The 27,120-nt window shown below is 37.5% G+C and overlaps 1 protein-coding gene across 2 annotated transcripts in view; it reads right to left on the bottom strand.

Annotated features, from left to right (window-relative positions):
* The window catches only part of TRAPPC11 (trafficking protein particle complex 11), a 43,781-nt gene extending 16,692 nt beyond the window's left edge, over positions 1-27,089 (bottom strand). The window contains exons 1-24 of one of the 2 annotated variants that reach the window (XM_036249987.1): positions 26,940-27,089; positions 26,193-26,447; positions 25,172-25,396; positions 22,419-22,588; positions 21,720-21,790; positions 20,549-20,663; positions 18,313-18,412; positions 17,908-17,981; positions 16,083-16,179; positions 14,283-14,416; positions 13,489-13,636; positions 11,301-11,394; positions 10,546-10,625; positions 10,369-10,447; positions 10,237-10,291; positions 9,770-9,915; positions 8,969-9,030; positions 8,718-8,850; positions 6,195-6,325; positions 5,409-5,564; positions 3,226-3,413; positions 2,967-3,115; positions 2,674-2,795; positions 2,048-2,167 (exon numbers count right to left, since the gene is read on the bottom strand). In XM_036249987.1, coding sequence (XP_036105880.1) covers positions 2,048-2,167; positions 2,674-2,795; positions 2,967-3,115; positions 3,226-3,413; positions 5,409-5,564; positions 6,195-6,325; positions 8,718-8,850; positions 8,969-9,030; positions 9,770-9,915; positions 10,237-10,291; positions 10,369-10,447; positions 10,546-10,625; positions 11,301-11,394; positions 13,489-13,636; positions 14,283-14,416; positions 16,083-16,179; positions 17,908-17,981; positions 18,313-18,412; positions 20,549-20,663; positions 21,720-21,790; positions 22,419-22,588; positions 25,172-25,375 — 2,628 coding nt within the window. In that variant the 5' untranslated portion in view covers positions 25,376-25,396; positions 26,193-26,447; positions 26,940-27,089. The remainder of the gene's footprint in view (positions 1-2,047; positions 2,168-2,673; positions 2,796-2,966; positions 3,116-3,225; positions 3,414-5,408; positions 5,565-6,194; positions 6,326-8,717; positions 8,851-8,968; positions 9,031-9,769; positions 9,916-10,236; positions 10,292-10,368; positions 10,448-10,545; positions 10,626-11,300; positions 11,395-13,488; positions 13,637-14,282; positions 14,417-16,082; positions 16,180-17,907; positions 17,982-18,312; positions 18,413-20,548; positions 20,664-21,719; positions 21,791-22,418; positions 22,589-25,171; positions 25,397-26,192; positions 26,448-26,939) is intronic. The other variant, XM_036249988.1, reaches the window with a different exon arrangement.
* Positions 27,090-27,120: the final 31 nt, after the last annotated feature.

Here is a 27,120-nt window from a genome sequence, read left to right as displayed (position 1 = left end):
TTAACGTTCGTATTTTATAGATAAGGAAACTGAGGCCAGGAGAAGTTACGTGGCGCGCCCAAGTTCCCTAACTAGAAGGCAGTGCTGAGATTAGCACCCTTATCTCCTAACTCACCATCGAGGGTGCTTTTTCTTACATCAAGCTAGATCGGAGATTTTCAACCGGTGGGCCACAAGAATTTTAACACACTGTTGACCGCTCACGAGTTAACTTGTGTTTGCACTTGCATGAGCTATTTCAATTTTTGAAACTCAGTATAATATAGGACTATTGTATTTGTGACCCTTTGCCCTTAGAGTCGAAGTTCAAAAAACAGCACATCATTCTATATTCTTGAAGTAGCTGGGGAATGGATATCTGCTGGTTCAAATGAGTGCGGCTCAGAACCTAACACTTCTTCTGGTCCTTCTAAAGAGCTCCTCATATGGATTTACCTTTTAGGTTTTCAGGGCAACTAAAAAACCATGTTTTAGAAAAAATAGTCACTGATATAAAAAAAATCCAACTAGAAGGTAAAAAGTGTGTGTTTCAAAAGGTGACTGCTATACAGTATACCACACCAAAGAAATTACTAAAATATATAAGATGTATACAATATAATATGTAGCAGACATGTAGAAAGTTTCATTTGAATTCATTATGTATAAATAAAGTATACTGAAGTTTATTTAGATTGTTTCACTTTCATACGCAATTATGAAAAAATAGCTGGTGATATGAGATAATTTCTGCGTAAAATTGCCAGTCAACATTGTTTTTTTAAAACATGCAGTACCTGCCCGGCCAGTGTGGCTCAGTGGCTGAGCATTGGACCCATGCACCAAGAGGTTGCCAGTTTGGTTCTCAGAGCACATGCCCAGATTGTGGGCAAAATCCCCAGTGGGAGGCACGCAAGAGGCAGCCAGCTGACTTTCTCTCTCATCGATGTTTCTCTCTCTCTCTTCCTCTCCCTTTCTCTCTCTCTCTAAAATCAATTAAAAAATTATTTAAAACATGCAGTACCTGACTATTTAGTCAGGGGCACTGACCTTTTTTCCTTTAGATTGTCAAGAGAAAAAAAATGATAATAGCCAACACAACAATAGCCCCCTACCTGGTGTGAAAGAATAAAAATTATACCTATTTTTGTTGTTGTTAGATTGGCCAAAAATATCTTTTTTGGTGTACCACAGAATTTTAGCAATTAGTTTATTTGTGCCACGAGATGGAAAAGGTTGAAAATCACTGAGCTAGGTGAAACTTTTGACAATCTATGGCGTGTTTTCTTCCCTCCCACTTGGGAAATACTCCTTACTTCTTTTAGGATGGTTTTGCCTCCCAGAGACTTATAAAGAGCCCACTGCCCAGACTCTGTGGCAACCAAACTACAAATCTCCCAATTACTAGGCCAACTCCTCTGCTGGGCTGAGAACCCAGTTCCTATAAAATGCTGAGACCACAGGGCTGCCAGGACTAAGATACTAAGTATCATAATTTTCCATTAATAAAAGAGGATACAAGCATTACATAAAATACTGTTCAATCTGTATAAAACATGCTTCCCAAATCCCTAGAAACAGAAACCAGAGCAACAAGATCTCCACCAGCCGAGAGCTGACTCTGAGCTGTGAACTGTGACTGACAGCTCTCCGGGTCCCACGCTCTTCCGTGCACTCACCAAACCGACTTTCCTAAGGACCTATTTTAATAGAGAAAATATTTCATGAAGGGAAACCTCCCTTCCTCTGAAACCTTCTATATATATATGCCAACTTACAGATTTTATCTGTAAGTTTGTAAAGAGCAGATAGGTTTAAAGTCTCAAGACTTGTTTGCATGAGATCTCAAACCTGTCGATCCTCCACATGAAAAGCCACGTCGGCATATTTTCTAATGTTTCAGCAATGAATGCCTATTATATTGTTTATAATAAACATAAATGATTAAAAAACGCAGATGTTTAATTAAAATTTGAAATAGACTGCTTATTTGACAAGTAAACTAAAATAATACAACAAGGAAGACTCCACATAGGATGTTCCCTGAAGGAGCCACAGAGAACGATACCTTGTGACACTTGCAAACAATGTCTTTGTCTTCAATAGTTGTACTGATCAGGTAAGAAACATACACGAGAAACATTCTGGAACCCACTGTTCCACAGCGAACATACAACATTTTTTCCAGCTGCAACATAATAAAAGTATTTTAATTTAATTACCATTACAGAGTCGCATCTAATATAGTCAAGGATAATGTTCCCACCTTATATAATTTACGGTACCAACTGGCTAAATTCCTGAACCCTTTTAAAAGCTGTTCCTCCACAGCACCAGAGTTGGGATCATTACTGCTCCATCTTTTTATTATCATTCCCAACTCCCCAAAAAGTCTTTACGTTTGGTTTGGAAATAAAAGTTGATTGAAAGGTATTTCACTAAGTTGCAAAGTTAGCATTATTAAGTTATTTTATCAGGCAATTAATTATCTGTAGTAGTCATTTATGCTAAAATCCCTTGTATAAAAACTGCTTAAGACATCTTACACGTTTAAACGTGTAAAATAGCATAAAATGTGCATTGGTTTAGTCACTTTTTTAGTCTCAGGAAATGCTATGGAAATGCTCTAAAACTCACCACATTTAAAACTACAAGCTAACAGATTTCCCTCCAGTCACTGTTGACCTACTTTACCTGCTCCCCAGGATGTAGGTCCCCAACAGGAATGTCAGTGAGCAAAGCCGGGCAGGACTCATCGCACAGTTCTGTTCCATGAAGAGTCACCTGAGTTTTCTGAGTTAAATTGGCATCCTGTCCTATGAGAGTTAATAATGGTGTTTTAAAATAGAGAATTCAAACACTATCCTAACAGTACTGCATAATAAAGTGCACTAGATCATAACCACATTTTAAACAAACTTCCCAGAGTTGACACCACCAGAGTCCATGTTGCATTAATACAGACCAAATTTAAAAGGAATGTTTACCGGGTTTTAAACCAGCAGTGAGCTTCATGTCTCTGATTTGGGTCTTTTCATGGGACTGAACAGTTACAACCAAACAATACATCTCATCCGTCAGGGCAGGAGGGTCATGTCGCAGATGTACCGAAATGTTTGGAACTCTGGAAATGATCCTTCAGGGAAAAACCGTAGCTAAGTAACTGTTTTAAAAAACAAATGATTCAAACAGAGAATGTAATAGATAAGATGACCTTTCCCAATCCGCCTGGCAAGGTCGACTTACATTGTACTGGCTTGAATGGTGACACTATCCCAGTGAACCTCATTGTCGGGGAGCTTGGGTCGTCTTCGGAAAGAACGTGAGGCCTGTAAGGCTTCCTGGGATGAAGCAGCATCTCCTCCTCCTCCCTGCCAGTTTAAAACCACGCACCTTCCTGTCTCGTGGCCCAGAACCAGATCCACAGAGGTGATCTAAGAGAAGGAGGTCTGTCAGACGAGCCAGCTCATTCTTGTTTGCCGCCAAGCCCGCTTAACAAATTACATTGGAGATTGCTGGTCTATGGAGCTCATCCAGAAACCCAGGGTGTGAGAGAAATAGTAACACCTGCTGCCCTGGCTGGTGGGGCTCCGTTGGTTGGAGCAACATCCCATACACCAAAAGGGGCAGCTTTGATTCCCAGTTAGGACACATACCTAGGTTGCAGGTTCAATCCCCCGTGGTTGGGGTGCAACCACACTGATTGATGTTTCTTTGCCCCTCTTCCCCCACCCCCTTCCTCTCTCTGAAATCAATGAAAAAAACAAACACCTGCCATTAGAGTCTTACCCTGGCCATCAATTAGCTTAGACGTTAATAGCATGCTAGGTTTCAACTTCTTTGCCTTTAAACAGAGATAATAACTTGATTTTTTAGCTAAGACACTATTATGATTTTAGCACCTGGCACAGTGCCTGACATAACAGTGTTTGCAAAGTGAAACAAATTAATGTTTTAATAACCATTAATATATTCATAACCTAATTCCACACATTTTTGCTAAAGACATCTATCATATTAGCAATGAAATTCTTTACTAATTGAGTAAATGTTCCTTTCAACCAAATCCATCAACAAATGGACTCAAAATAGTACTATTAATTACAATTTACATCTGGTAGGCTTTCTTAGGTATCTTGCAAAAAAATATGTAATTAGGGATCTAGTCAAAATCATACATATTTTAAATGAATAAGCAAAATCTCTGGATATTGGTTAATAATAAATTCAAGAGATTCACAGAAATTGTTATGGGAATATTGGTAGTACAGTCTTATGTTTCTATCTTAGAAATGGCCCCAAGTTTACATGAGCTAATCATTCTCATTCAAGCCATGGAAAGCATGCATTTAATGAGCACTTACTGCACACTAACCACTATTCCAAGCAATTTACATTAATTAACTCACTTAATCCTCATGAAAACACTAAGAAGTAGGTACTATTATTACCTTCATTTTACAGATGAATAAACTGAAATACAAAGAGGTCGGGTAACTGCCCAGGGCCACAAGCTAGTAAGCTGGAGAGTTGGAATTAAAACCCACATAGTTTGGCCCTGGTTGGTTTGGTTCAGTGGTTGCAGCATCGGTCTGCGGACCCAAGGGTCACTGGTTCAATTCCCAGTCAAGGGCACATACCTGGGTTGTAGGCTCGATCCCGGGCCCTGGTTGGGGTCATGTGGGAGGCAGCTGATCGATGTGTGTCTCTCTCAGATAGATGTTTTTCTCTCTCCCTCTCTCCTTTCTACTCTATCTAAGTCAATGAAAAAATATCCTCGGGTGGAGATAAACAAAAAATAATATAACCCATGTCGTTTGGCTCCAGAGTTTATGCTCAATAAAAACATTTTCATCACATATGTCTGACAAGCATTTTATTATCCACACTAAATGAGTCATTTTTTTCTTTAAAAATATGCAATCGGCCATGTTTAAACATCAAAATGACATAAATCTTTAGAATGCTTGTAATATTATAAAAAATATAATTGCTATATTATATAATATATACTTTAAAATTCCTTAAGGGATTATGTCACCTTTAAAAAATAAGGTTGGGCCCTGGCCAGTTTGGCTCAGCGGTTGAGCGTCGGCCTGCGGACCAGAGAGTCACGGGTTCGGTTCCCACTAGGGGCACATACCACAAAAAAAAGAAAATAAAAAATAAGGTCGGTCTTGTGTACTAACAGGAAATGATGCCTAATATACACCACTAAGTAGTAAAGCCAACTACTGAATACTATGCACAATATACTCTCAGTGAAAGGAAACCTCCCAAACCACTGTGAATGATTTCCCTTGGAAAGTTCCAAGTGGCAGATCTTCCATTTTTACTTAACAAACTTCTATATTCTTTGAATTTTTTTTCTGACATACACATATACTTTTATCATTTAGAATATCTCTTAAATAAATTTCATAACTAACCTCAATTTTCTTTCCCACATCTTCAGTTTTTGCAACAAACTTAAATAAGAACTTCCTTGTTTTACCAGGGACTAAGCACATCTTCCCCTGAGTCAAATTTTCTAAAACTTCACTCGCTTTGGATGCTTCTTGGATTACACAGAACTGGTTGTATTCCTGAAAAAGATGTTAGCGAGAGCCAGTTTATGAACATCAAACATCATGTTTTGCTTACACTGAACACCAACTGAGCTCCACTTGTTAAGCGACCTTCACTAAGACTGCGGCATTACGCAGGGTGAATACAAGGAAGTTTTTGTCACGCAGTGCGGGCACCTTAGGCGCTCACTGTTGCACAAGACAGATAATTCACTACACACAGCTGATTTCTAAAGATGTGTAGACATCCATTCCCTGCAGAGAGAAACGAAGATTTACTCTTTGCTGCACTGGACGCTGTCATCTTCTCTTAAACAGCCTTCTTTTACTCGGCTCCTGTGACACTAGAAAATCTCCTGCTTTTCATCTTCCTCAGCTACTACTTCCTGTTTTTCCTTCAAAGGTCCTTTTTTCTTGTTCTTGTCCCCTAAACTCAGAGGTTCCACAAGTTTCAGTCCTGGGCTTTCAGATTGTGTTCACTCCACTACAAAGTTTCTCCACGTCTACCTATTTGGCACCTCTGTGCAAATATTTCTCACATAAAAACTTCTAATTCTGTCCTATTTCCTAAATGTTCATATTCACACTGTCTAGAGGAAGCTACTATAAGATACACACATGGTGAAGACATATTAAAAAGTACATTACCTGATTATTAAAGCTGACACAGAGCTTAGAAAACCTAATGGGATGTGGACAATCAGCCTTCAGATAAATATCGAACTGCACAGGAACATCAACGTGAAAACTCGGGGCGTGAAACTTGGCTTTGCATTGCACTAGGAGTAAAACAGAAAGGGCTGCGTCACACACCAGCACACACTCTAGCCTCTCACACGGTGCTCTCTGACCCAGACCCTCTGCAGAAAGGACACACCTACACTGGATGTTCTCCCACCTGCTGCATGGGAAGCACTTCAACAGACACAAATGGAGCTCACTTTTTAAAAACAAACCAAATTTAAATTAACTAGTTCCCAAACCATCTTTAATTGCAAAAACGTAATTGCTCCTGCCCATTTTTCAATTGGATTGCTTGTCTTCCTTTCGTTCAGTTGTATGAGTACTTTATATATTTTAGAAATTAACCCCTTATCAGATGTATCATTAACAAATATGTTCTCCCATATAATGGGTTCCCTTTTCATTTTGATGCTGGTTTCTTTTGTTGTGCAGATGCTTTTTAGTTTGATGTAGTCCCATTTGTTTATTTTTTCCTTTGTTTCTCTTGCCCTAGGCCAGGGGTGGGGATCATCCAGCCCACAGGCCATATAAGGACCTCAAAATCAATATCAGTTAATATCAAATGCTTCACCAAATTAGCCTGACCAAATAATAGCAGGCTAAATTTTAAGTTGATAATTTTGTATGGTCAGAGAATGATGTTATAAATATTCAAATGGCCCTTGGCAGAATAATAGATTACCCACATCCCTGCCCTAGGTGATCAGTGAAAATTCTGCTTCATGAGATATCTGAGATTTTGCTGCCTATGTCTTCTAGGATTTTCATGGTTTCACAACCTACATTTACGTCTTTTATCCATTTTGAGTTTCTTCTTGTGTATGGTGTAAGTTGGTGATCTAGTTTCACTTTTTTGCATGTACCTGTCCAATTTTCCCAACACCATTTATTGAAGAGACTGTCTTTACTCCATGGTCAAATATTAATTAAGCATAATGACTTGGGTCGATTTTTGGGTTCATCGTTCTGTTCCATTGATCTATATACCTGTTCTTATGCCAGTACCAGGCTATTCTGATTACAGTAGCTTTGTAGTATAACTTGATATTTAGTGTTGTGATCCCTCCAACTTTGTTCTTCTTTCTCAAGATTGCTACAGCTATTTGGGATATTTTTAGGTTCCATATAAATTTTCAGAATATTTGTTCTAGATCTGTGAAATATGCCGTATGGGTAGAGGATGACAATAGACATTTCTCCAAAGAGAACATACAAATGGTCAAGAGTCATATGAAAAAATGCTCTATGTCACTAATCATCAGAGAGATGTAAATTAAAATGATAATGAGGTACCACATCACACCAACCAGAATGGGTGCCATCAACAAATCATCAAATAACAAGTGCTGGCGAGGATGTGGAGGAAAAGGAGCCCTAGTGCCCTGCTGGTGGGAATGCAGACTGGTGCAGCTACTATGGAAAACAGTGTGGAGTTTCCTCAAAAAATTGAACATGGAACTACCATTTGACCCAGTGATCCCACTTCTAGGAATATATCCTAAGAATCCCAAAACACCCACCAGAAAGAATACATGCACCCCTATGTTCACCGCAGCATTGTTTGCAATAGCTAAAATCTGGAAACAACCCAAGTGCCCATCAGCTGATGAGTGGATAAAAAAGCTTTGGTACGTTTGCACAATGGAATACTACACGACTGTAAAAAAGAAGGATCTCTTACCCTTTGAAACAGAACAGAGGAACCTGGAGATTACTATGCCAAGCAAAATGAGCCAGTCAGAAAAAGACAAATATCACATGATCTCACTTATATGTGAAATATAATGAACAAAAGAAACTCATGAATCAAACAGAAGAGACATGGAAACATGGAACAGACTGACAAATCTCAGAGGGAGGGAGGGCATGGAGGGGTGAGAAGAGATGAACCTGAGAACTTACATGCACACATGCACTGCCCACAGACACGAGCAATGTGAAGGCCTGGGAGGGGTGGGAGCTGGGTGGGGGGCAATGGGAGAAAGAAGAGCAGGGGACATTTGTAATACTCTCAACAATGACGATAATTTTAAACATTTCTAGGTTAGCATTCAGTGGGAAAAAACAAAAAACAACCCCCTCAAAAATAGTTGCTCCTAAAATGTAGCTGACAGACTTTTAATGAAAAGAGAACCATTTTATTGCTCTTAATTTATTTAAAATACTCTCCCTAGATAGTAAAGCATATACCTTTAAAATAAGTCTTTTCAAATGCATTTCAAATAACATCTGAACTGCAAGTGAACAAAGTAAATTTAAGACAAACTATTTAAAACTTTGATCATCAACGGGGGAAAATCAGTTTATTTATAAAGTGGCTATATGCTGAAATCTCTTTGACTTTTATAATTATTATTCTGCACCTATCCATTTTGTAGAAATAAGGATGATTTCCCTGGAATAAGACTGAGGATGTTGGCTACCCACCAAACGGCACGAAGTCCTGCACTCCCACTGTGAAAACATTGCTGCCGGCCAGGGAAATGCGGTCCGCCCACAGCTTCTGAGCAGTTTTCACAGCTAAGATGTCACAGTCGGGTTCAGGATCAGGGCTTTCATTCTGCACCAACACAGAGTTAAACATCTGTTCAGCTAGTTATAAAAAATACATAGGGAGACGTTCAGGCTGAGGTATACATATCCTCAGAACTTATTTTACATAAAGAATTCCAACCTACCATTAAAACATTGATGAGATTCTTTTCTATCCGAGATTTCTGGTCATCTTTCAGAGTTGAAGCTAATATGAAGGAAGAATGGGAAAAAAAACTAGAACTGTGACACAGGCAAGTAAGTCCACTACCCCCATTTAAGGTACTAAAATACTGTAGAATAAACTCTTCTGTTAAATACAATTCCAGAAAATCGACAGCACAGCTTTCTTTCTTTCTTTTTTTTAATAATGAGGCCAGCAGTTCAGAAATGACAGCCATTTATTTTATTTGTTTTATCCTCACCCAAGGACACCTTTCCATTTTTTGTTCAGATAGAGGGAGAAAGGAAGAGAGAGAGAGAGAGAGAAAATTCGACAAGAAAGGGACACATTGAGTGGCTGCCACCCACACGACCCAAGCAGGGCCGGGGACAAACTGCAACGGAGCAGTTTGCCCTTAGCGGGAACCAAACCCGGGTCTCTCTGGACCGCAGGCCAACGCTCTAACCGCTGAGCCAAATTGGCCAGGGCAGCACAGCTTTCTACATATTAACCTCAACACTTCACAAAAGTGCATTTGAAGTCAATGTGAAAAATTGTTTTATGCCATGTTTTAAAAATGCAGAAGAATTTTGTGTTTCTCAACTACAAGACCCTCAACTACTGTAAGTTCCATGAAAGGTATGAATCCCTTCACTTCGCAGTGACTCGCATGTAGCAAAAGTACTACCGAGTATTTGAGACAATTCCTCTTCCAATTTTAAGAAGCTTGAAGTTGCTAAATAATACTAAAAATTCGGAACTTTACTGAAAGAACATAAATTACCTCTTCCAAGGAGTTCCAGGGAATATGTAATGTAATCTTTGAGCTGGGCCATGAGGTAGGAGCACCTGAGAGCTGTGGTCAGTATAGATGTGAGCAGAGTCCACCACCCTTCACTCCGATAATCACACATTACATAATCCAGCAACCTAGCAGGCGACAGACAGAACGTCAGACAGACTGGAACAGCTTCCCAAGACAAGTGTGACAAGTTCCAAGAGAAAATAAAGTGCTTAAACTTCAGAAAATCTTAGGAACAGTTCAACAGGTATTTTCACATTTAGTTAAATGTGAGGTTTCCTAAGACTGAAAATGATTGTACTAACAGATAATATTTGAAAAAATTCACAGAAATATCGTTTAACAGAAATAAATATGGAAATATTACATCTTTCAATACAAATGTCTATTCTAATTTTGCTGTAAGGTAATCAGAATACTTGTAAAAATAAATACTGGATAGGACTCACTTCAAAGCTTTGGTATAATCCTTTGCATAGTAATACTCCTCTCCCATTTGAACCACTATAAAGGAAGAAAGATACAATGTAATTTAAAATTATTCAAACGTGATAAAACTGTGGCATGTTATGGATACATACTTAGATGACTTTTCATTCTTGGACACTTATACTTCTTAAACTGTGCAACAGCATTGCTCAGAAGAGTTATTATTACTTCCTGTTAGAAAAGATAAAGTGTGAAACATTCTAATAAAAATAATCTCATGTTTTCCTCGAAACCTATAAAAAATAGTTGACATTGGAAAAAAAACTTACAGAGTGAACAACATTTCTCTCCTTCAGCTGAATGGCAAGAATTCCCACCTTCTCTTTTTCAGGATCAGAAAGATCAAAACCTATATCAGATAAGACATAACCCATTTTAGATAGCTCATTTAGCATAAATCCTTCACATGAACAATGGGTGTGTACATTCCTTGAATGCTTTAATATAATGTATTTAAAATTCTTAAACATTCTAGAATTTTAAAGATTGTAGGAGACAGCTTTATTAGCATATAACCTCTCTGTGACCTCTGCTTTAAAGAGAACATCATTGATTTCAATATTCTTTAGCTGGGTGAAATCAACCACCTGAACAATTATAATACCAACATCATTCTCTACATAGAATATACTTCCTGGAGATTAAAGCAAATAATTTCTCAACACTTGCCATAAAAATTGCTCAACTAGTGTAAGTATGCATAAACCACAAAAAAAGATGCAGAGAAATTATTTGATATGAATGTAAAATGATATGAATTTTAACTATTTTAAAATGTCAAATAAATCATTAAAGTTAACAGATGTCCAAATATTTTAATCACATCTACATCTGTAATTTTAACTTATTCTGAGATGCAGTGATATAAACAAAACATTCTAAAAACTGAAAACCTAAAAAGTGTTGAAAAAGCACACCTTTTCACCTCAACATTTGTCATGCCTAATGCAGGTAACCGAAATATTCGACAGCAATCTTTGCCTTTTGAGGTTGAGAGAAAAGGGAGGAGGGAAAATTTATTTACTTAGTATTCCCTGTCGCCATGATCTCTGTCCATAAAAGTCAAGAACGCCTGTTTGTGTTTCCAAGGGGTCGGGACTGGGATAGGTTACCGAAGCCTGTAAATTAAAACACAACCCTAAATAAGAGTCTATGTAACCGTCACAAACCAACACTTCTTCAACTTTTGATAGAATAAAAAAGTGTTCATAAATACAAATACCAAACACATTTTATAAATATCACATTTTATAATTTTAACATAAATTATATTTTCACAAAATTTAAGCCAAAAATGTTTCATTTAATGTTCACGTGCTCTGAAAAAATTAAATTCAATTGAATAAATCAACCTGATTCTGACAAGTGAGTTCATGATTTAGCAAGTCCTTAAATAACGTCATTTCCTTACAACATTGATGAAATGCCATAGAGCCTTAACTCTTGTTTATGTCAATTTGCCTGTGGTAAAACTGGTTTCATTATACCTCGTTTAGCTTAAAGTCACAGAATCTATCAACAACGTAAGTGAGGACTTACTATAACTAATTTGTTCACATTTTCTTTTTATCTTTGCTATAATAAACCAGCAAAAAAAAAAAATTCCAATTATGATTGATGTTTATTCCATACATATAAGTGCTCTTTATGCAAATGAAAATAATGTTATAAGGAGTTTTAAAAAGACACTATTTTCCTTGTTTATCACTTGTGCTTAAGTTAGGTCCTGGTCCTGGTGGAAGACGGACTGCTTTTGGCACCAGAATTTACAAATTTATACTGCTGTAATTTTCTTTTTTTTATAACCCTTTCCTCTGAAACCAAAATGTAATACAAGTACATTGCTCAAAACTGTAAAAAAATCCTTAAGAAAAAAGATAAAAATTTAAATTACCTATCAACCTATTGCCATTATTGCCAACATTAATAATGTATACATGATTCTTCCAGATTTTGTATGCAAATATTTATTCATTATCAACTGGAATAATTTTTCACCCTGCTCTTTTTCATATATATATATTCTGTACCTTTCACCATATCATTAAATATTCTTCGAAAACATTCTTTTTCGTGGCTGCCTGCTGTTCCTCATTTTAACAAACTCCCCATAGTTGTTCATCTTGTTATTTCTATTCTACATTACAATTCATAAATCTGTCAGAACAACTTTATAAATAAGTCTTGATACTTATCTCTTAGGATCTCTCTGCTTTAGGCTTCCTGAAAATGAAATTCTGGGTCAAAAGATATGCATGATTTTGAGGCTTCTCAAATTATTTGACAGAAATATTATTTTACATTCCAGCCAATGATATTTGTTAACGCCCATTTCCTCATATCTTTATAAAATCTCATTTTAATCACTTTTTAAAATACTGTGTTCAAAATACAAGATGTCAAACTTTTAAATTATAAAACATGCAAGTTATAAATCATACACAAATAACATGGTAGAAAACAGTCTAGTTACATCATGATTTCTTAGTATTTAAAGTACTAATATGCAAACTGCTGCTTTTGGAACAGTTTTTTAAGTAGTACTGTTGACAATATTCACCTATTGTCAGAGAATAAAATTGTAAATTTTAAGTGAAAATAAACTGATATAACCATATGAATGTAAATATGTGTGTGTGTGTGTGTGTGTAATAAGAACACACCATATTCTTATTTTAAAGGTGTTTATGGGGAAACTGGTATCTAAATATAATCATCCAAGAGAAAAGCAAAATGAAATGCAAGTTTAAGAAACTATACAATTAACATTATGTTCTAATAGATTCTTATGAGTTTTCCTTAGAGGAAAACCTCAGGAAGGGAAAGCAGTCCAAAGTTATCCTCTCCGGTGGGGCAAATGAACCAACCGCCTGCAGCGCCCTTCAAACTCCCACAGACGTGAGCACAGCAAAACCCTGGATTTACAGGGTGGCACGGGGTAAACTGCGGCTTGTATTTTAAAGTAATTTTCTCTTGTCTAAATCACTAGCTTATTGATAATCATACGTCAGTTCTTCAAAGAAAAACTTCTGCTTAATTTATAGGTAAAATAGGGTACTTAGGCTAAAACTGAAAATAATTCCTGAAATATAAAAAGCTGATTATATTCAAAGCCTGAGACAAAAATTACCCACACCAATTAGTTTTATCTTCTTTCGAGAGAAGAGGAATCAAGTTCCTAAGTGCCAGGGCAAACGGGGTCAGGAACTTACTTCATGGCTGCAGAGGGACTTGGCGAGCAGTTTCCGCTCCTGGGCATAGTATGCTGCCTGCTGGTAGTAGAAACCAGGATTCTGAGTCTGAATAGCTGTCAACCCTAACTTAATAGCTTCATCAAATAAATCTCCAAAGGCCTGGAATCTTAAAGAAAAAAAAAAAATCAAGAAATAAAAAAAGAATGAAAAAGGAAAGAAAAAGCTTACTTCTATAATCATTCATACTGGAACCATAACCTCAGCAGACTGTTTTAAAATAATGCTCCCGATGAACTATGAATTAGTGGGATTTCTTATGTAAATACTAATGTACACTAATTAATTGTAGGTAACAGGTAGTTTCTGGATCTAAGTCAACTCTTCTGAGCTGGTAAGCCTTTATAAATATCCTACCAAACAAGATGTGAAAATAGTTGCCACCGCTCAAATCCACCCATGTCTCTGGAACAATTTCATTCTAGCAATTTTTAAACATCGGTCTCAAATAGAAAGTCCCAGGTCAGCAGGGATTTTGTTTTGTTCACTGCTACAGTCTCAGTACCTAGACACATGGTAGAAACTCAATAACTATATGTTGAATGAAAAAACATTACCATGAATGAACTGATTTCCATTAAGGAACTGTATGAATCAATAATTTACTGTTACTGGAAACATACTTATGCAAAATTGAAAACCTACTTACTGACAAAAATCTTAGTTTAGTTTAGAACCAAAGTCCATGCTAATTCTGTCCCTCCAAATCCTAAGTACTATAAAAAAAATTTCCAAATGTACGATTTAAAACATACTGTTTGGACATCCAGGCAGCATGCTCAAAAGACAACTCCGCACTTCCGATTTTTTTCTTACACAAGTCGATATGTTTTCGGAACTGAGCAATTGCATCCAATGGGGTGTTGTGCTGAAAACACAGCCGACAGATCTGCGAAATGTAAAATCAACCCCAAAAGAAAAAAGAAAATCAAAGTCAAAAGGCATATTCTTTTAAAAATATGTAAACTCTAAGACTAACTTTACAAAACTACAGAGCTTCCTTCTCTGAAGTTCTCCACAATAGGATTGATTTTTTTCTATGACATGGTTTATGTTGCCCCTTTGATAAATGAAATAAAAATATTCAGTATTGTACTGAGTCTGTGCTATACCTTAGAAAAAGCCTTTTAATAGTATAAAAATATAATAAAACTATATACCCAATGAAGAACACAAAGATGGGCAAAAATAAAATATCTCCAACAGGTAACTAAGAAAGAAGAGATTAACTATCAGTTTTAGAATTGTCAGGAAGCTAAGGATTTTCTGCAGTACAATTAGAGCACCACAGCCTCCACATCAAACAAGGATTACAAAATCCTTGACAACTTTTGGTGGGGAATTTCATTTCAAAACAGTAATAATCTATGTGTATGTAGGGTAAAAGGAAAACAAAAAAAAAAGAAGCCTAAGTTTATATCCATATACTTATTGCCAGTTTAAATTTTATTTTTTTTAGGTACAAAGAAATATCTGAGGTTAAGCCTCTTATCTATCCCTGTCCCTCAGCCATCCAATCCCCCTTTCCAGAGGCAACCAGCTCCCAGAACATGTTTCGTGATATATTCTATGCACACACAAGTGTGTGTGTATGCATTTATATATAACTATTACTTTTATACAAATAGCATCTCACTAAATATGCTGCTTTGTGCCTTACTTTTTTCACCTAAAAATCTATCTTGGATCTCATTCCATATCAACATATAGAGTTGCCTCATTCTTAATAGTTATATACTAGTCCATTGTGTGAAGTTATAATTTATATTAACCAGTCACTTGTTTCTGGGTTGTTTCCAATCTTTTCATATTATGGAATGAAATAAATACCTTCATGTGTGTGATTTGCAAGTCTTGGCACACGTATTAGATAAATTTCCTGAAATGGAATTCCTAGATCAAAGGGAACATCCACTTTAAATGTGTATAGTCAGGGCAAAAATACTCTCTACAGGAGCTGTACCAATTTACACTTACAGAAACAATGAATTAAAGTGACCATCTGCCCTCACATCACCGATCCAGTAGCAGCCGTCTTTAAAATACTGAGTGTGGAAAGATGGAAAGCAAAACAGACAGCCCTCACTTGCCTTCTGGGAGCATCTATTTCTACCATATATAATCTTAAAATGTGTAAATAGTATGTATAAAAGTTTCCACTAAGGTGAATAGATACAACTTTCCTATGGCTGTGCCATTAAACCAAGGAAGCTTTACATCGTTCTAATATGTTAAACCTTTAAAATTCAATAATATGGGTAGCTCTCTTCTCACTCCTTCCTGCTCCCCCTTAAAAACAAACAAAAAAAAGACCCTCTAGAGGATTTTTACAAAAGTAAAACTGCTCTAAGTGAGAACTCTAATACCCATAAACTCTAAACAAGCATTACAATGAGACTGCTAAGCACCAAGCATCCCTGAGATAAAGGACAGAAAAGAGGAGAATAATTACTCGAATACTTTTCAGAGCAATAACTAATTTGGGTTTTCGAATTTTAAAAAGATAATCTGATACTTAAAGACAAATTTTCTTTATTTGGAATTAGAACTATTACCTTGTAGTTTATAAATCCTGCCATAGTCTTAATTTCTAGAATATTAGTTTCATGGGCTCTCAATTCATGTACAAGATTATAGGCAGTCCTGTAATTCCTAAAAGAAACATAAGAAAGATAGTTAATTGTGAGATAACTTAATTTTAAGATAAGAATCCTAACAATAAAATTATTAAAAATAAAGGAAACAATGGTGAGTCAACATTTCTTAGCACTCAACAGCTCAAACATATTAATCTCTGATTTCCTGAAAAGTGATATATTAATTATGTGTAAGAATATTCAATGACTTTTCATTAAGAACAGTACCATTATGTGCACATTGTTCTGTCATTAACATCTGTCAATAATTGTTAGAAAGTAAGTTCAAAAACGAAAGGAGACAACGGTCCAGAATTACATTTAAAAATTAGCATTCTATTAAAAAATAAGTATTTCTTAAAAGCATCATCGTAAACTGACAAACTATATTAGGAGAAGGTCTATCAAGATAGCACAGGTCAACGGCTATTAAACCCACGTAACTCTCCAGTTAGGTGACATCACTGGTGTCGGACAGGCTGGCGAGGGGAAATGTCCTGGGAACGGCTGGTGCTGAGGAAGAGGACATGGGGGAGGGAGAGCCTGGCAGAGGAGGCCTGCCCTGAACATGGAAGGTAAGGAGGAAATCTCAACAGTCTTCTCCAAAGAAAACTGCTCCTGACTTCACCAGGTGAAAATTTTCTCTCCAGAATTGTTTTTGAACAGAACTGAAATTGAAGGTTTTTAACTAATACCACGGATCAAAAATAAACCACATTAAAGCCAGCTATAATTATCTGAAGTTGTTGAGATTTAGAGAACACAATTCGGTACTTAGCACCTCAATAATAACACACACAAAGACGTTTCTGCAATATTCCTCTGAAAAATAGACATATATATTTTTTTATTTCTCTATTTCTCTGTCTGTGCACTTAGCCTGTCCTCAACTTTAGGCGGTATCAACGGTTTTTATCCCTTTGCTGCACTGCCGCTGCAATCTTCAAAAACTGAGATAGAGCTAGAAAGAGATCGTGTTTTAGTAAATTGTGGCAAAGGAATAAAATGCCAACGACTGCCAAGACATCAGCATCTACTCTTCAAAGCTCTAGGCGGACTCTTTGAATGAACAATGATGTTACTGACAGGCATTAAAAACTAAAAAAATAAATCTAATTAAAATAAAATCATGCTCTGGCCAATGTAGATAGAGTGTCGTCCCAAACACCAAACGACAGCAGGTTTGATTCCTGGTCAGGTCATATACCCACGTTGCAGGTTTGATCCCTGGTCGGGGACTGTACTGGAGGCAACCAATCGATGTTTCTCTGTCACATGGATGTTTCTCTCTCTCTCTCTCTCTCTCTCCTCTCCTCTCTCTCTAAAATTAAAAAACAAATAAAATAAAATCATAGGTGAATTGAATAAATGCACCATACACCTTAAATTCGTAGTCTGACTTAGATCATGTTCAGTCTTAACCCAAGCATTTTACTGAAATACACAAATAAGAAGTAGAAAGTGAGAAAATTTTATTGTTTCTTTAAATCATGACATTTAATAAAAGTAGACCAGAAAGCCTTATAACACTATGAAATTTGCTTCCAATAATGGAATGTTTTAAAATCTAATATTAAATCCTATTCATCTCTAGACTAACCAAATACTACATTCCTGAATCTAAATCGATATAAACATTTTAAAATTAGTTTGGTTGTGATTCAGAAACTGCCATTGTATGTAATATATTATTGTTCACAAAAAGATTAGAAAAAATTTAGTATGACAACTGTTAGAAACTTACTTCAGCGCATTTTGTGTATCTTGTTTCAACTCACTGAAGAATGCTATTTTAAACTGATGCCTAACAAACAGAAGCTGAAAAAAGAATAGAAAAACATCATTATACATATACTCTTAAAAATATAGAAATGTTAATAATTTTTATTAAGAGGAGACATAAAAGTATAAGGAAAATAGTCAAAATTAAAGCTCAAGAATTATTCCAACGAATAGTATAGTTAAGAAGGCTACAAAAATCTATATTTAAGAACTTGAGGGGCAAAAGAGACAAAAACTAATTAGCTTTAAAAAACTTTTAAAATACCAAAGCAATTTAAAAACATCAGAGTATTAAAGACACTATCTCCTTCAAATTAATTTGTTCTAGAATGCTTATTATCTCCTTCTTTAGGAAAAAAATACATACCTGGTGTGTTGTTTTATTCAAAAATTCTTTATGAGATTTCACTCTTCTGATCTCCGTGTAGTAATAAGTCTGTGCATGTTCATAAAAGGCGTTTTCTAATCTATTATTTTAGAAAATAGAAATAACATTTAAACACTAAAGTTATTTTAAACCACAGTTTACCAATCACATTTGTAAGAAATGAAAGTAAAATTATGACGTCTAGTTTACCTCATGATTAAAATAAAGTGAAGCAAAATGTAACTGAATTTCTAGATTTTAAAAAAATCTAAAAATAATACTCCTGAAAAGTCACTTAAAATTATTAGCAATCCAAAAAGTAACAAATAAAAATAACTTTTTATAATCGGTCAGAATTAGGTAACTTCTGAAACTACTTCACACTGAGTGTGAAGACTCACTGATACTCAGCTTTCTTCTGTCTTAAGAGAAAACAGGAGGAGGAGAGTCTAACAACACTCCCCTCGTGTCTGGTGGGCTGCCTTCATGCGCCCTTGCGTACATAGATCCGGAGCACTTGCTTTTACGTCAGACGTGTTAACACTGCTCTCGTTTCACTATTATGACCCCACCACAGTGGTCAAGAGCAGAAGCCACACCTGTTTCTCCTGTATCCGAGACAGTACTAAATTTGAAGGCTGAGAAGGATGGGATCACCAAGCATTAAGGCCGGGCCCTCAACCTCAGTACGATCGATCCATGATGTCCGGACCAGGTAACTGTTGTGTGGGGCTGTCCTGTGCGCTGTAGGATGTACAGCAGCATCCCTGGCCTCCACCCACTAGATGCCAGTATAGGACGCCCTCCGTCATGGCAATTATAAATGTCCCGTCCCCCACGTGCCCCAGAAGACAAAACCAGCCATGTAAGAATCACTGGGTTCAGGTGAAGGTGAGAGGACAATGTCTTGCTAAAGAAGGCTGCATGAGAACTCAGCTCTAAAAGCTGATAGAGCCCAGAAAAGGGGCGCCAGTGTGAAGTACCCACAAGAAGTAGCATTGTGAACACGGAATACTGAAGCGCCGAGGTCAAGGAGGTCATCAGACCCGGCTGGGAGGCTGGGAGGAGCACAGAGGAAGGACAGGCAGTCAGCCTGTGCTGCCAGCTCCCTGGGAATTGCCCCTCTCCTCCCCGTGCTCCCTGTGGGTCATCAGCTCATGTTTAAAAAATAAACCCTTAACCCTTTCCTCTGCATTCTGGGCAGGCACCTCAATTTTATCCTTAGCACTACTGATTTGGCTTTTGGGATATCAATTCAACTTGCATGGAGAGTAATTTTGTTAACTACATTTAACTTTTCTAACAGTTCATCTTTCAATTTGACCCTGCTGCTTTTTCATGCTTTCCTTCTGAATGTATGCTTCTCTTCTTAGAAGCCTTGTCATTTATATTCCAACGAGAATGCTATGTAATTCCCAAGTAGACCACTTTCAGACGTTTGCTTCTGAGAGGCAGAAACCAAGGCAAGAGAAGAGTAATCAAAACTACACTGCTCCTGAGTTTAATAAGGACGCTTAGGCAAAATGAAAGGGAAAACCGTTTTATAGTTAAAATCAATGACAATATTCATATTTAAAACATCCTGGCCAGAATCTCAATACTACAGGACACCTTCTCTGCAACACTAAATGCTAGAAAACAATGGGTAATGGTCACATAATCTGTGAGATAATGCTGCGTCCCCAGGCTCAGATGTGGTGGGGCTCAGGCCCTTCTTAAAAATTATTTAAATATATATATCAACATATTGAAAATGAAGCAAAACACAGGTCAGAAATGGAGACACTGTCATATAAAAGGACAAGCGCATCAGAAAAGGCCATATGGTATTTACTGAGAAATATCATTAAAAAATGTAAATTTTTTTTAATGAAGTTAACCTAGAGGTACCTACGGTGTCAATGAGGTGATGTTATGTGGCAATTCCGTATATGTTGTATGGTTATATTTATTTCTCTATAAAACGGCATTTTTAGAAGGACAGTTACGTTGATCGCGGGACTGCTCCTCAGCCTTTAGGCTTAGATCAAGTGTATTAAGTTGTGACAGTGGTTACCTCAAGGAACTGGAGAAGGCTGAGGAGTTGACAAAGAGGATTTTATTTTTTTATTTCATATCCTCGGTACCACTGGAATTTTTTCCCATGAACATGTTTTTGTTTTTCATTAATAAGTGAGTCTAAAGTACCAATTTCTCAATGCCTAATAAACAATCTAAAGAAAAATAGTCCGTTTACCTTATAATATAGCCCACAAGGTGGTCAGTGTGGGGCAGCACAAACAGAGACTTCCCCGAGAGCTCACACGCATTGCACAGAGCCGCAGCCCGTTCTGAAGCAATAACATCTTCTCCTGATGACAAGACCCACAGAGTTAAAGAGAGCAAGTACTTAACCTGTTCTTCTACAGGAGCATTTCCCCCAATGTGAACGACATAATTAAGACTAAAAACCCAAACCACTTTCACCATGTCAGTAGGACTCCTGGAGTCCTTGAGAGCACTGTGGGCTCTCAGAAGTTACACGGGTACATATTTGTCAGGAAAACACTGTGGAATTTTCTACTGAGCCAAGATAGGCTAAGTCTTGCCAACATATATGCCACATGACTATTTGAAAAACCGTAACTAAACACGAAAGCAATTAATTCATGAAAGTGTATTTAGGATGTTGTAAGTTTCAACACAGAAACAAAAAATATTTTGGCCTCAATATTTTGGTCTGAGAAGGTAGAAGAAAATAAGCATTTGAAACTTGGGTATTTTCTTCTGGGAAATTAGAAATCCTATTGCATTTTTCTTGGCCCTATTACAAATTAAGAAAAAAAATATTACATGAGGAATATAATTTCAAGTAGACCTCAGATAAGTAAACAATGTTGTTGTTTTTTTAAATCAAGTGGATAACTGTTTTGTCAATGGCTATATGCCTACATTGGGAGATAAGTGTCAGGAGAGGGGGAATTAAGAGTTGCACCCTTGCCCGGCCGGTGTGGCTCAGTGGATTGAGCATGGTCTCGTAGACTGAGGGGTCCCGGTTCGATTAACTGGTCAGGACACATGCCCGGGTTTCAGGCTCAGTCCCCAGTAGGGGGTGGGCAGGAGGCAGCCGATGAATGTTTCTCTCTCATACCGATGTCGTTCTCGCTCTCTTCCTTCCTCTCTCTCCAAAAAAAAAAAAAAAATCAATAAAAACATTTAAAAAAAAAAAGAAGAGTTGCACTCTTGAATGTTTTTAATTTTTTTACAATAAGGACTTATGCATGCACTATTAGTACTTTTTAAAGTTAACAGACCATCTTTCCAATAACTGAACGCACAAAAGATTTCAACATTAAACTTTATGCTTCTTGATAATAAGAATTGGAGGTATAAAGCAATTAATTAGTTATTAATTAACTTTTTGATACCTGGGGGCAAAGGGGTTTTCTTCTGAATCAGAACCACTGCAACTTTCGTGTTTCTCCCTTGTAAACTTTGTCTGCAATGGAAAAATGATAACATTAATTAAATAGTTTTTAAAAAATATATTCAAGACTTTATATCAAATACGAGTTTGATAATTCAAAGAAGATAAATTTCAACTAACCCCCCCCAATCAGAGGAAATCTTTTCCTGCATACAGACAAACATATATGCCACAATAATTTAAATTTCAAAAATATAATCTCACATCAAGTTTCTAATCCTTACAAAAGTCTGTTTTGAAAGCAAAACTTTAACATATACTTTCATGTAAAAGTTATAATACAGTATCTTCATAGCGATACATTACAGAGTGGTCACTTAAAAGAATTATTTTGGAACTCAAATGGCAATAAAGCAAAAGTGTTATGAATCTAAAGAGCAAGTCACTGTATCTTCAAAAAATATTATTATAAATGCAAGAAAGAGCTTTTGGAAATTCAGACCAATTTGTCTTCTGATTTCTTCATTATATAAGTTAACATTAATGCTTCCTGTTTCGAACTAAACACATTTCACTGGAGGTCAGCAATCCCCAAAATGACCACAGAGGTCCTAACAGCACCCAGTTGCCTACAATAAACCTTGGTCAACAAGAGACATGTACACCCTAACCGGGCCAATCTGACAAACGAAGACCAAACCTGACTATTTCCACTCTGGTAGCGCACTCTGACTGCTTTTCCTTCCACTGGGGCTCATCCCAGTCCAGTTCATAGAACACAACCACCAGGGCTGGCACCAGGTTCAGGTGCTTATTCATCCAGCCAGTCTTTAGGATCCCTTTCGGAATGTACCATTCATAAGAAGTTCTCTGCAAATATTGGCAAAAGTTGAAGAATTACTATATGATAACAGCAGCCAAAACCACCTGTTCTTGAGCCCCAGGCACTTTATTGGCATTTTTATTTCATTCAGTATATACATGAGCCATTTTTAATAAGATGAGGAAATCCCAGTTTAAAGAGATCAAATAAGAGCTAGAAAGTACTAAAGGTAGAATCTCAACCCCAGAGATGAGACGATTTCCATTTAAAAAATGACCAAAGCCGCCTTGGCCGGGGTGGCTTAGTTGGCTGGGCATTGTCCCATACACAGAAAGGTTGCTGGTTTGATTCCCAGTCAGGGCACATGCCCAGGTTTCAGGCTCGATCCCCACTAGGGAGCTTGCAGGAGGCAGCTGATCGATGTTTTTCACTCTCACATCAAAGTTTCTATATCTCTCTCCCTTTCCCTTCCTCTCTCTCTAAAAATCAATTTTAAAATATTTTTAAAATATGTAAATAAATAAATAAATAACCAAAGCCAAGAGTTTCTAATGCTGTCAAGGCTCTCAAATACCCAGGAAGCAAAGAGCCCTTTTCCAGGTAAATTCAACTCATATTCCTCACCATTCCAATTTCTGTTTTGTAAAAGCTGCTCAAACTATTTAAAACCCAACATGGCTTCCTCGGTTGCAAGACACATTGCCAGAACGTCATTTCACCTCACTTGCAGATGAAGGAAGAAATGGACAGTTCTTAAACACAGAAACATGACAACAGTCACTCAGGGGTCAGCACTAAGCGCCAGGTCATGGGAAGGGGATGTGGTAGTTGCAAGTATTAGCCCCGGAGCACTCAGCGGAAATTTCAAATTACTTCCTAAGCATCTGCACTGACTCAGACGACTCCAGCTCATGTTGGTCTAATGTCTACTTCAAATGAGGAATGACCAGAACAGTAAGAAAACCTGACGGAGAAAAACCTGGGGACTCAGGAAAGAACTGGGAAAAGTTAAATAAAAGGCTTCTACATCGGAGAACCAATCAAGGAGAAAAGGGGAGTGAGCTGTGCGGGGCCACTGGCCTTTCCAGACACAAACACCACATAAAAACAAAATATGCCTAAGAGGGGGGTGCTATTACTTGCACACTTTCAGACAGAGCTCAGTTTTTAGGGCTTGGCATGTGAAACTGTGTCTCCAGTGTGTGGTTCTCAAACACATAAGCAAAAGAATCAGCTGGTGACCAAAACCGTAAGTCTCACCCTCCCAGAGTTTAATTGAGGAGGCCTGGCATTTACATTTTTAATAAACACCCCAGCTGATGATGATGTACTTGGTCCGGAAGCCAAACTGTCAGAAACACTACTCTAGGGAAAAAAAAAATTGTAAGAGAGGGTAGGGGTATTTTGATCAATGTGCCTTGTTAATTGACTTTCAGACCAACCTCCTAAGATTACAATAACAAATCAATATATATAACTTTCTTAAAAGTAAATTGACATACTAAATACTATATATGTATTAGCTATGATTTTTAATATTATATCATTATAATTATTATTTTTCTAGGTAAACCAGAGTCTCTTCTTTGATGCTCACCCTAAATGATAATTTCACCCTGGCAGGTTTGGCTTAGCAATGGAGTGTCGGCCCACGGACCAAAGAGTCATGGGTTCGATTCCGGTCAAGGGCATGTACCTCTGTTGTAGTTCAGTCCCAGGCCCTGGTCTGGGTCGTACAGGGGACAACCAATCGATGTGTCTCTCTCAAGTGGATGTTTCCCTCTCCCCCGCCCCACTCTATCTGAAGATAAAAACGGAAAAAAAGTATCCTCAGGTGAGGATTAAAACAAAAAGATAATGTCAAATTTAACACTTTCCTCATTCCACACTGAATACACTGTTTTTAGTTCCATTAGAATTCCACAAGGACAGGGAGCATCTCTCATTTACATACCACCAGCCCTGGCAGGTTTGGCTCAGGGATTAGAGCATCACCCCCAGGACCAAGGAGTCTCAGGTTCAATTTGTCAAGGGCATATACTTTGGTTGCAGTTTGTCCCTGGCCCTGGTCAGGGTCATGTGGAAGGCAATCAGTCGATGTGTCTCTCTCACATCAATGTTTCTCTTTCTCCCTCCCTCTCACTCTATCTGATGATAAATAGAAAAATATCCTCAGTTGAGGAATAAAAAAAATTCTGTCTCCAGCCTATCACATAGTTCCAAGTACCTAACACAAAGCAGGTGCTCAAAAAATGTGTATGAAACCAAACCAAACTGTAAAGACCACGGAGTCTATAACAATAATAGTAACGATGAACGGGAAATGTGAAACCTTCCTTTTAGAGAGGCCTTTATGAAGACTTGGGATATTTTTTTTAACAAATGAAAAAAGGATAGGATAAAAACCCTAGTAATTATAAAGGTTATAAAAAATAACTATTATTGAACATACCTATAGTGTATTACAGACATAAAAAAATCCCAGAGTTTTCTATATGCATCACTATAAACATCACCTTGATAAACTCAAGGGTTTTCCAGCACAGACAATAGGAACAAGAAAGATATACCCACACACAGAGGGAGAGAAGGAGATAAGAAGAGCCCCTATGTAATCATGATGCCATTACCTTGGGTCTACATTTGGGATACTCATGGTCACCTGGGAGCACCTTGAAAGAAATGGGCACCCGATCAGCCCTCCGATTGGCACAGAAAGCATCCCAGACAGCTCGATGGACAGCATTATAAACCACATCCAGGCCGGTAAGAGTAACAAAAGCCATAGGCCGACAACATAATTCCACAGGGAAGTCCCACTGTGTGGGACTCATGTTCAAGGTGTTACAAAAAATCTGAAATACAAATGTTGATACATAATAATTTTTTAAAAGCCCATATCCATTTCTAATATATGACCCATTTAAAAACCATTATAAAAAAACAAAAGACTTTGAAGTGTCAGCAAACTGTTCAGCAGATACAAAATTTTTGAAAACTTTAATTCCTAAATTGACCTATTTAAATTTGGTAACTATCGGTATTGTATTTGTTTTACTCATATTACAAAGGTAGCCAACTTTAAGACAAATCAGTATTTTCATTAACATCTCAAAATGCACACAGAACTTTGGGATGAGCAGACTAAGAATGGAGGAATGCCATCAAATTAAAATAGGTCCCATGACCTACTTCAGCTACAGAGAAAAATAATTATTGACTTAGATATATAATAAAGTATAATTATCTCTAATTTCTGCTAACATCTAATTCCTGAGATATTATTAAAATAACATGCTAATTATCTAAATAGAGTCAGTTCTCAGTGTGGCAGGTGTCACATCTGCAGATTCAACCCTGCAGTGTAGCCTACATGCATTTTCTAGCAGTCCCACTAAAATAAACAGAAACAGGTGGAGTTAATTTTAATAATATTCTACTTAACCAACATATCCAAAATATTACCATTTCACCATCAATATAAAAGTTATTAATAAGATAGTTTACTTTTTTGTACTAAGTTTTCAAAATTTGGTGTGTATTATACACTCACAGCACATCTCAGTTGGGTCTAGCCTATGTCAAATGCTCAGTAGTCACAAATTGGACAGCACAGTTCTACATTATTGTAATTCTGTCCCAAATAATTACCTTATGAAAACTGTATCAGAAATTCTTGCCACATTCTATCTTAAAAGCTTTGGCACTTGAAATGGGTCGTGCTTATTCTGCAGCAAAGGAATGGGAATGGCAAAGGACAGGTACAGAGGTCGTACGGATCTCGATGACAGCCTGTAGGAGAAATTTCTTCGTCTCCTGGAACCAATGACGTGGAAGGAGACGCAGAAACAGCAAGTGAACACCCTGGCCGGGAGACCATGTAGTGCAAGGGAAATAACCTGGAAGCTGGCACGGAAAATAATAAGGAAGACTCTTAGAGAGGATGTTGACACAGTGCAAAGAAAGGCGACCTACTCAAAGTGGGAGATAAATTTATGTAGTCACTATTTTTTAATTAACGGAGGTTCAGGGTGTAGGACAAAGCTAGTAAGAATAAGATTCAAATAAGTTCAACTATAAAATGACCAAAAGAAGAACGACCATTTGAGGGCTGAATGATGAAAAAAAAAAAAAATCTTATGTTGATGTGAAGCGACAACTGATTTAAGAAAAGGTACCGTCCCAGGGTTGCAAATTCAGGAAAAGCGAAGAAGTAATGCTGCAGCCCTCAAAAGCAGGCTCTCTCTTCCTCCCCAGCCCCGCTCAAGGGGCTGAGAGAGAAATGCCGGAATTGCACCCGCTGACACCTCTGCAAAACGCAGGCCTCTGGAATCAGCATTGTTAAGAGCTAGCTCGGCGGTGACGCCTGGCCCCGCAGGTCTCCGGGCCCGGACTCACCCAGGCCGCACGCACCAGACCCGCTGCAGCTGTGGCCGGTCGCCCCCAGCCTAGGGAGGACGAGGAGAAGCAGACAGGGGTGTCCAAGTACGCCGGGCCCGTTCCTGAAGCCACCGCCTCAGAGCCGGTTCCAGGGAGCAACACTTCCCTCTGCTCACCTGCGCACGCACAGGAAGCACTT

This window comes from Molossus molossus, unplaced genomic scaffold, assembly GCF_014108415.1.
Source record: "Molossus molossus isolate mMolMol1 unplaced genomic scaffold, mMolMol1.p scaffold_m16_p_9, whole genome shotgun sequence".
In the NCBI taxonomy this organism is placed as follows: domain Eukaryota; kingdom Metazoa; phylum Chordata; class Mammalia; order Chiroptera; family Molossidae; genus Molossus; species Molossus molossus.
This window is presented reverse-complemented; position numbering and strand designations above follow the sequence as displayed.